Below are 10,684 nucleotides of genomic sequence, written 5' to 3'. Positions count from 1 at the left end.
CCGGTTTCATGAATATTTTTCTCAATTTGTGAACTTATTAAAATTCAGGATCATTTTAAATATTTGCAAACATTTTCTCATTTTCGTGAAAATTCTCCTAATTCATGAACATTTTTTCAAATTTTTGAACATTTCCAAATTCACAAACATTCTTTCAAATTCAGGAACATTTTCCTAATTCTTGAACATTAGTAAAATTCAGGAATAGTCCCTCCATCCCATAATATAAGACAGTTTTGCAAGCTATCTTAGCTTCCAAAAATGTCTTACATTATGGGACGGAGGGAGTAGTTTTTATTTTTGCGAACATTTTATTAAGTCACAATTTTTTTACAAATTTGTGAAGTTTTTAAAATTCATGATTTGTTTATTAATTCATGAACATTTAAAAAATATCTCATGGAAAAAAATCAAGAACAAATTTCAAATTTGTGAACACTTTTTAAAATTCATGAGCATGCAAAATGGTCGTTTAATGCGTGAGATTTATCACAGTACGCTTTCTCACACGACCCAGGAGACTCCAATAGTGCCGGTTCTATTGAAAACAATGCCTCTTTGAGGCATTATTATTGAAAATATGTTTTTTTCTTCATCAAACTGAATGGCAGAGCGCCTGCCTTTTCTTCAAAAGAATCATGTATTATGAAAGATTCCTTATGACGAAGTTTATTTAGAGAAGCATTAGTAATGTAGTACTTGGTTGTACTATATTATACTACTTGCTTGTGTTTATGTCCAACAAACTGAATTTACAAGTCGAGTTGAGCGACAGAATCAGGACAGAACATAGCAATTCTGCATGCCGAGCCGTAACTTTACAGAATTATTGCATATATACTGTACGTTAACTGTGTGCACAAAAGGCCCTGGGCACGCTGAGATACACGAGCTTTTGTTGAGAAAAGTAGAAACACCGATCGGCAATTTCTCATTCTGGTTTCTCCAACCCAGTTACCCTAGCTTGTCAGGTATGGTCATTTATCCATACGCGTAACGTCGTATTCAGCTACACATAACGTCAGATCCAGCGTTTGACGCCAACGGCAAAATCCTGCGAAACTGTGACAACGGTAGCACAGGAACAACTCTACAAACTTTTCAGCTTCATGCATCCCCCTGATCATCCTTGATGGCCCCTTTGCCTCGCATCCTCGACCTGCTGCTGCCCTGCCCGTGCTGCTTGGACCGTGTGGAATAGCTAGCTCGGCACGTCCAGCAGTAAATGTATTTATCATCATCCTGGATGCATATGGTCATTGGTTAGATCATGCATAGAGAGATAAACTGACGATGTTTAAATTAGTCATCAGTAACCACCCTTGCGAAACTGACCAGAATGGATGCCACTTCTGTCATATTCCAGATTCGAAAGACAGGTTTAGTTACCTTGAGTACTTCTTGACGGCATTTTGGACACTTCACGGTATCGCTTCCAGCTACCTGGCGCCTCTGAGCTCGCATGCCTCTTTCATTTTTCAGCACTTCCATTTGCCTCTGCCACACCGTCGTGTCATTGTCAACAGGCGCAAAGAGCTGACAGCCTTTACTCCTACAGTGGATGGATTTACACTATAGTTTATCAAATCACACATGGATAAAGATACTTAAGCCCATGATCCTGACTGGATTCCCTTGCTTTTAAAGAACCTAGTAACTTTGAATTTTGAACAGTCTACCTGAAATGATCATATCCAGTTATGGCCTTGCCACAGCGGAAGCACAAGAACTGACCACAGTTGCCGCACTCTATTTTGTTGCACCCTTCAGTTCTGCTGATGGGCATCTTGCATTTTGGACATAATATAGCATCTCTGTACAGCTTTTTTATACTCAGCATTTCTTTTACCATCTCCCACTCAGTCATCCTGCCTGACGCCTGCAAACATAAAATTGCAGACAACGGATAGAAAATGTTTAGTAACATGTCAACAGTTGATAAGTAACTCCGCAGCAAAGAGGTCCAAAGGTGTATGGTACTGTCCAAAGATCTTAATTGTATCATTGAAGGATTTAAACCACAAGACTTTTATTGAGCTACACTCTACCAAGATGCATATGAACTGCACAGTTAAATATGAATGCAAGTTTGAAACAAAATACCCTAGATTCTAACTTTCTAAGTTTCCACCAATGCTGATATTTTACCTGTTTGCGCTGGAGCTTTTGTTCTGCAGTTAGACACTGTTTCCCTGGATGGCGTGGGTCCTTGCAAAACGAGCAGAAGATAAAGGAACATTTTGGACATTGTGCATTGTTATCCTCATCTTCCAAGCAACCGATCGCACACTTGGGACAGTAAACCACATCTGACATCGAGTCCAATGCTTTCTCAAGAGCAAGCCTATCCCAACGTTGGAACTCTTCTTCCCTCAGAAGCCTCTTCAACAGATATGGTGGAATAGAAGCATTGCATTTCGTCTCAGGGCACACCAAATGAAACACGGTACCTTCCTTCACATGCATCCTGCATAAGGTCTCCATGCATTTCACACAAAATAAGTGCTGGCATGGAAGCCTGACGAAGTTTGAACCTGGTTGTTTCAGAATGGAAGTTAGTTTACTAAGGAAATGAATTTAATGAGCCTCATTCAGTTTCTTAAGAAACTCGACTAGAAATAAATAACAGGTTCATTGGTTCTTAATCACCACTATGAAGCATCAACATATCAGCCAGGTATTGGTTACCACAAGGGCACAGTTAAACAAGATTACAAAGTACAGTGTGGACTGATCGCCATAGAATAAGTGGTATTCTTCAAAAGAAAGCCCAGGCCAATCCATTAAAACGGAATAATCATTGGTATGGCTGCACGAACAAGCAAAAAGAGAAAAGGCCTACCTTTGCTCTGGTTAAGGCATATCCTGCATTTATGGAGATTCTCGAGAAAAGCTTCGTACTGCTTCTTACTGCTGTAATTAAGCATTGAAGGGATCACAGACTCCAGTGAGAGATTTCTTGAGATTGCACGGTTATCTCCTTTGTGGGTTGGACAATCTGAACCCAATGTGATTTTACCATCAAACAGGAGATATGACAAAGAAGAGTTACGTATCCACTCAACCCACTGGTATACCACTTCTTGCCCTGGTAGCTCTGCCCAAATGGTGTCAAGCATCTCACAGAGTTGAGAAACATTATGCCCATCCATCCATTTAGCAGTGACATTAAAATATGGGGGGTCTTTGCTTGGGTAGGACTTCGGAAGCAAGCATGTCAGTATCAAAGGAGGCAGGTGCTCAAAGTTGCACGTGTAAGAGAATTCATCTGGTTCATCATCATGTTCCTCTGTACAATCATTAGGACATCCATCTTTTCGATTTCCGCTAGCTGAAGACAATTTAGCACACACTTCAGCGCCATCATGCAGATCATAATGTATGTAAATCTGTAATTAAATAAAAAGAAGAAAAACCATTAAACCCATATTTTCACTTCCTGGGAAGAAGAGGAAATATCACTGATGGCAATTTGAAAAACCACATATGGCCAGCACAGGAAACCTGGAAATAATGGAGCCCTTCTTTGCTCTCAAATTCAACCAGGTCATCCCCATATATCGCTTCCAATGCCATCAACTGCAGTAAATGATGAGATCAAGTGAGCAAACAAATGACCTGTTATACGATAGTGCAAAGTAACAATGCTGGATGAAGCGGAGACACTCATAAATTCAGAATCAACACAGCCTAAATTCAGTACACGCGTAAAACAAAGCTTCTTTCCCTTGTATGCAATTTACCAGGATCCAGAAGTAATTCAAAATCAATTTGCGGGACAGGAGTAACTCAAATTAAAATGCTACAAGCGCCAAATTGAAATAGTGCAAAGGACCAGCAATATATTTCTTAATAGAATTTCGTAGTTCTCATAGTTATTCTCTGGCAAAACCCTCGCCCAAATCCTGGTAATTCCAAATACTCCCAACGCTGCAGGTCAGCACCATAGTCGTACGAACAGAGAAATTGCATTGCAATTCTCACACCACAGACCAATGCTACGAGATTAGCGAAGTTTCCCCAATTTGATTAGTTACCAGACCTCGTCCTCCTGTCGCTGCCGGTTGTCTCGTATCTCATCCTCGCCCCCCTGCTCCTCGGCGCGGAGGTAAAGTCCCGCCGCCGCGGCCGCCTCCAACCTCGATTCCGTCTCGCCCTCCGCCACCCACGGGGAGTCCAGGTCGAGCATGTCATCCTCGCCGCCGCCGCCGCCGCCGCCACACGACACCGGCCTCGCTTCGACGGGGCGCGACCAGGACGAGGAGAATGCCTCGGCCGAGAAGCTATGGGCGGGGACGTCGCGGTGAGATCCCAGCGCCCTCGAAGAGGAGGAGACGGCGGACGCAACCGCCATGGCCGGAGCTCGATCGGAGTTGTCGCCGGTGGCGGAATCGTGGAGCGGGGTGGAGCTCGCTTCGCTTTTGCTCCTCCGGGGGTTGGGGGTCGGGGGTTTGTTGCTGTTGTAGGGGGGAGAAGAGCTGCCAAATTTTATTTTATTTTAGTGACAAAATTGCGAAATATATTGCCTTGCAGGAAAAAAAACAATTGACCTTGGTGGACCTAAAGTCGGAATACAATTCTGTTGTTCATACTTGTCCGTTGGCCCAGTGGTTAGATGAGTTAAATCCTTCCAGCCCATCAAGGAAATAAGATTAGCCCAGTGTAGATGACTTTATTTTCTTGATAAATCCAGTGTAGATGAATTTTATTGTACTTGCCAGTCTCTTGTTCCGGGAAAAATAAGAAACGACGTCACATAAAATATATTTTTTAGGAACACATAAAATATATATCATCGTGGACCTAAATTAGACAGGCCTTGTACAATGCAAGGTGCTTAGAGAAATAAGCTAAACTTTCTCTAAGCATCGGTACTTATTTTTACAGGATAGGTGCTTAGTTAGGCGTTTTTTTTATATAAATAGTCACTGATGCTTCAGAAAAATCGGATTTATTTTTTTAAACATCTTCCTAAGCATCTAGCATTGTAAAAGGCCTAAGCCCATTTTCTTGCTCCGGTACCAGTGGATGACGAAACAAGGGTTGCTGTTGCGCTATGCTTGATGATGATGTACTTGAGCTTAGGTGAGGGACGCGGAATATTCAACGAGGCGTACCATTCATCTCCACCACGTGAGATTTGGAGCCATGGTCCATCGACAACGAAGCAGCTTACATAGGTTTTATCATATAGATAGACAAGTAGGCAGTGGTGGTACTCTAGTTTCTTCCCAGAGCACTTCGAGTCCAAGAGTCACCTTTTTTATCCTACACTACAAATAAAACTTTACTCGCCCAATACGACCCGGCCGTAGCTTGTCCGGATCCCGTGTTAGGTAACCTACCTACATCAGTCGTGGCCGTCCGATCGCGGTGCTTGTTTCTATACTAAGAGATCGGACGGTTTATATATACCGAGTGATCTCATAGACCCATGGGGATGTCTGTGAGAACTGCAGAGGCTTCGGGCCCATGGATGGTTGACGTGGCGCTGGCGGGGCCGGCTTGGAAGTAGGACGACACGGGGTCGTCCACGCTGGCGGAGAGCGGGTCCGCGCGACCCGACAGGCCTTGCGGGTCCGGTTGTTGGTACTGGTAGTCGTCGATGGGCCCCCACAGGCCCAGCTCCTTTTCCAAATCTTCCAACCACCACTCCTTTCCGTCCTCGTCGTCGGCCGTTGCGGCGCTCGCCTCTGGTCCCTTGCCGTCGCACGGCGCCGCATTGCTCCACGGGACCTGCGCCGTTTCGGCGCAGGCGCCGGCGCCGCCTTCGCCGTCCATGATGCTCCACAGCTCCGGCACGATGTCGATCTCCGGCAGGTCGAGCAGCGCGCCGTCGTCCACCACGCACGGCGGGGACGCGGACGAGCAGCGCGAGGTCGGCGCCGAAGAGATGGCCGGGCAGTGCGTGTCCAGCAGCATGTCGAGGTCGAAGCCGAGGTCCAGCATGGGGATCTCGATCTTCTCCAGCTCCAATTCTAGTTCTAGTTCCTTGCTGGTGTTGCTCTGCTCGCCGGACTCGCCGCTGGAGCAGTTGGTCGTGGTGGTGGTCGTGGTGGTTGTGGAAGAGGATGGAAACGGAGACGGCGCCGGCACGTCGGCGCAGGTGGTTTTCTTCTTGCCCTTGGCCCCGCCCTTCTTCTGCTCCCCGGCGCTGGCCGCCACCCGCTTCTTGAGGTGCGTGTTCCAGACGTTCTTGATCTCGTTGTCGGTCCTCCCCGGCAGGCACGCCGCGATCTTGGACCACCTGGACAGCAATGTTAGCCCACTGCAGTTGATTACACATGTATGGAGCTTTCTTCAGGGTGCTGCAAAAGGAAAGCGATGAACGCACTTGTTGCCGAGCATGTTGTGCAGCTTGATGAGGGTCTCCTCCTCCTCGACGGTGAAGTTGCCGCGCTTGAGGTCGGGCCGGAGGTAGTTGATCCACCGGAGGCGGCAGCTCTTGCCGCACCGGAGCAAACCTGTCGAACCAAAACACATCACATGCATCAGTCGAGTTCTCCCTTAAGCAAAAATTGGCATGAACTCATGCTACTGTTCGATCGACGGCGAGGCATTACCTGCTTGCTTGGGCAGGGCGCGCCAGTTGGCGTGGCCGAACTTCTGAATGTAGGCGATGAGGCGCATGTCCTCCTCCGGCGTCCAGGAGCCCCTGTTGAGCCCCACCTTGGCGCAGCACGGTGCCCGGCCTTTCCCCATCGGCCCCTCCCTCCCTCCCACCGCTTCAAACAGCTAGCTAGCCCGAATGGTCGCCGGCCGGCCGATGGCCTGTCTCCGCGCTAGCTGTTGCTGTTGCGCTCTCTTGTGCCGGAGGTGTGCGAGATGCAACCGGGACACTGGCCGGACCGCCGGTATATATACACGCGCGCGGGGTGAAACTTTGGCTGCTGCGCGTCCCGTCCCCTGACCCTGCGACAGCTGACACCCAGCCAGCCACGGCCTGGTCCGTGTGCTCATGTGTCTGCCGCTGCCCCCGTCCCCACCGCTCACCAAAACCGGCCCGCCTGTCACCACTACACCTGGGCTGCGCTACACTATGTTGGATTAATTATGCATCTATGAGATGCCATTAGCAGAATCTAATTGCACCTACATCACCTCACAACATGAACAGAGAAGGGTTTAGGATTTCTTTACATGTCACGGGAGTGGACATGATCGCCTGCTCGGTGCAGGCGTGATGCAGGGGTGATGTAGTCGAAGTAGATGTTCTCCTCGACGTCCTGATTCCTTCAGGACGCCACCGGGACTGGCCGGGGACGGCGGCTGGCTTTGGTCTTCCCGTCACTGCAGCGCTCCCCCTGATCGGATGGGGTGAGAATATCGGGAGGAGAGAAAACCGTACGTGAATTGTGATCGCGCAGGTGGCCAGCTCTCTCCTGTATCCTTTTATATGACGCTGGCGACAGGGGACCCAAAACCTGAGTTGGTTTTTGGGCGCCCCCGATCAGGGCGCATTAGTTCTGATCGAGGCTCACGTACGTTGGTACGTGGACCCTTCACTTATCGTTATCCCTTCTTTCCCTTTTTTTCCGGTTAGACTAATAGATCTAATCTGGCATGTTAAGCCGTCAGATCAAACCAACATTCTCCCCCTTGATCGTTAGGCTTAACTTCATTCGCCCATTCTACATAGGAATGATGTACCAAAGTGAGGTGTTACAACAGCTCGAAACGCCATAGAACCTCAACACTTATAGTGCACCCGCCTATTTCGAAATGGAAAACATTTTGCTAATTGGGGAGTGGTTTATTTTAATGGTCCTCTTATTCCAGAATCATCAGGCCTCCAGTAGTCCCATGCCGGCAACATGCTCACGAAAAATACTGGGTGGTAAGCCTTTTGTTAGCGGATCCGCAAGCATATGCTTCGTTCTTATATGTTTAACATCAACTGTTTGATCCTGGATTCTATCTTTCACAACACGATACTTTATGTCAATGTGTCTGGCAGCATTACTTGACCTGTTGTTACTCGTATAGAAAACTGCTGGTTCATTATCGCAGTACAATAAAATTGGTTTAGATATGCTGTCAACCACTTTAAGTCCGGGTATAAAATTCTTTAGCCATACAGCCTGCCCGGTGGCCTCATAACATGCTACAAATTCTGCTTGCATCGTAGATCCAGCAGTTAACGTTTGTTTGGAGCTTTTCCACGATATAGCTCCTCCCACGAGTGTGAATATATAACCTGACGTGGATCTCATACTATCCACACACCCGGCAAAATCAGAGTCTGAATAACCAACAATTTCTAGGTTGTCAGTTCTTTTATATGTAAGCATGAAATCCTTAGTTCCTTGCATATAACGCAAGACTTTCTTTGCGGCCTTCCAGTGGTCCGGTCCTGAATTTGATTGGTATCTGCCAAGCACCCCGGTTACAAAATATAAGTCTGGGCGTGTACATACTTGAGCATACATGATGCTTCCAACAGCTGAAGCATAAGGAACCGACTTCATCTGATCAGTTTCACATTGGTTCCTCGGACATTGAAATGTCCCAAACTTATCGCTCTTAACTATAGGAGCAGGTGAGGGTGAGCACTTATGCATATTGAATTTTTTCAGTACTCTCTCAAAGTATGCCTTTTGAGATAGTCCTAACGTTCCTCTGGACCTATCTCGATGAATCTCGATGCCGAGGACATACGAGGCTTCACCAAGATCTTTCATATCAAAACTGGATGACAGAAAATTCTTGGTCTCATGCAGCATATCCTTATCGCTACATGCCAACAATATGTCATCAACGTATAGGACTAAAAATGTGAACCTACTGCCTTTAAACTTAACGTATATGCAGTTGTCCACAACATTTTCGGCGAAACCAAAAGTTTTGATAATTTTATCAAACTTGAGGTACCACTCTCTTGAAGCTTGCTTCAAGCCATAAATTGATTTCTTTAGACGACATGCTAAATGTTCCTTTCCTTCCACAACAAAGCCTTCTGGCTGAGCCATGTAAACGTCTTCTTTTAAGTCACCATTTAGAAATGTCGTTTTAACATCCATTTGGTGTAGTTCTAGGTCGTAATGAGCTACTAATGCCATTATGATTCTGAAAGAATCCTTGGTTGACACAGGAGAGAAGGTTTGCTTATAATCAATGCCTTCTCTCTGTGTATACCCTTTTGCCACTAGCCTTGCCTTGAACCGTTCGACATTCCCTTTGGAATCATACTTGGTTTTGTAGACCCACTTGCAGCCTACTTTCTTAGCTCCATCGGGAACTTCTACTAAGTCCCATACGTCGTTTGAGCCCATAGATTTCAACTCGTCTTCCATGGCAACCAACCATTTGGACAAATTTTTGCTTTTAATGGCTTCCTTATATGAGGTTGGATCCTCCACCTTTCCCATATCATTCATGTCCTCCATCAAAAAAGTGATATAATCATCTGATATGGCTTTCTTCCTCTCACGCCGTGGTCTACCCATGGGCGGAGGTGGTGGTGGAACATCATCATTTTCATTATTTTCTCGGAGATCCTCATTTGTGTTTGGATTCTCATTATTAGTTTCTGGATCACCATTCGACTGAGAGACTGAACCGTGAGATTCAGGATCATCAGATGTCACATTCCTTCGTATTGGAAAAACAATCTCTTGGATAGTCGGGGATGGTACACAAACCCGCTTCTCCTCAAGATCGATCTCCCTTAAATTTGTGACCTCATTATCCTCAAAAAATACCGCTTGTCTAGTCTCCACAAACTTGGTGGTGTGACTTGGACAATAAAAACGATATCCCTTTCCCTTATGAGGGTATCCAACGAAGAAACAGCTAACTGTTTTTGGATCCAATTTCTTAAGTTGTGGATTGAAAACTTTAGCTTCAGCAGGGCAACCCCACACCCGTAAGTAATTCAAGCTCGGTTTCTTTCTCACCCACATCTCGTAAGGTGTGTTCGGTGCTGACTTAGTTGGAGCAAGATTTAGTATGTGTGCAGCTGTCTTTAATGCCTCTATCCAAAGGCTTACTGGTAAACTCGAGTGACTAAGCATGCTTCGCACCATATCCATAAGGGTGCGGTTGCGGCGCTCGGCCACACCATTTTGTTGTGGTTCACCAGGCATTGAGTACTGAGCAATGATTCCATTTTCAGATAAGAACTTGGCAAAAGGTCCAGGAATCTGGCCATAAGGAGCATGCCTATCATAATACTCTCCCCCGCGATCAGATCGTACAACTTTGATTTTTGCGTTCAGTTGATTTTCAACCTCCGCTTTATAGACTTTGAATTTCTCCAAAGCTTCCGATCGGTCACGTATGGGATAAATATACCCATAGCGGGAAAAGTCGTCTGTGAATGTAATGAACGAATCAAAACCATCTACAGACTTAACATTAAGGGGTCCACATATGTCGGTGTGAATTAATTCTAAAACCCCTGTGGCTCTTACTGCTCCTTCATTAATTGTTTTTGCAAATTTTCCTTTGATGCAGTCGACACATTTGTCTGCATCTGAGAAGTCTAATGGGAGGAGTATTTCATTTTTAACTAAACGTTCCATTCTCCCCCTCGAAATGTGGCCCAAACGACAATGCCACAATTTCGAAGAATTACTAACTCCTTTCCATTTCTTCTCAACATTAATTTCATCACTCACATGCATAACTGAATCATTATTAAGAGATAACACGTATAGTTGGCCTCGTCTAACACCGATGCCTA

At 45.9% G+C, this 10,684-nt stretch overlaps 2 protein-coding genes across 2 annotated transcripts; both read right to left on the bottom strand.

Annotated features, from left to right (window-relative positions):
* Nucleotides 1–796: 796 nt before the first annotated feature.
* LOC119356369 (E3 ubiquitin-protein ligase RNF14-like) lies at nt 797–4,446 on the bottom strand. The gene is made up of 7 exons (XM_037623322.1): nt 4,043–4,446; nt 3,505–3,579; nt 2,843–3,389; nt 2,149–2,534; nt 1,680–1,879; nt 1,390–1,552; nt 797–1,242 (listed from the first exon to the last, which is right to left on the bottom strand). Exons 1-7 carry the CDS (start codon nt 4,352–4,354, stop codon nt 1,108–1,110), a joined length of 1,818 nt encoding a protein of 605 aa, XP_037479219.1. The 5' UTR covers nt 4,355–4,446; the 3' UTR covers nt 797–1,107.
* A 656-nt stretch (nt 4,447–5,102) lies between these two features.
* Nucleotides 5,103–6,721, bottom strand: LOC119356368 (myb-related protein Zm1-like). The gene is made up of 3 exons (XM_037623321.1): nt 6,564–6,721; nt 6,335–6,464; nt 5,103–6,247 (listed from the first exon to the last, which is right to left on the bottom strand). The coding sequence occupies exons 1-3, from the start codon at nt 6,700–6,702 to the stop codon at nt 5,425–5,427; spliced, it is 1,092 nt and encodes a 363-aa protein (XP_037479218.1). The 5' UTR covers nt 6,703–6,721; the 3' UTR covers nt 5,103–5,424.
* Nucleotides 6,722–10,684: the final 3,963 nt, after the last annotated feature.

Source organism: Triticum dicoccoides, chromosome 2A, assembly GCF_002162155.2.
Source record: "Triticum dicoccoides isolate Atlit2015 ecotype Zavitan chromosome 2A, WEW_v2.0, whole genome shotgun sequence".
NCBI classification, from domain to species: domain Eukaryota; kingdom Viridiplantae; phylum Streptophyta; class Magnoliopsida; order Poales; family Poaceae; genus Triticum; species Triticum dicoccoides.
The sequence above is the reverse complement of the archived record's forward strand: the minus strand, read 5'-3'. Positions and strand labels throughout refer to the sequence as shown.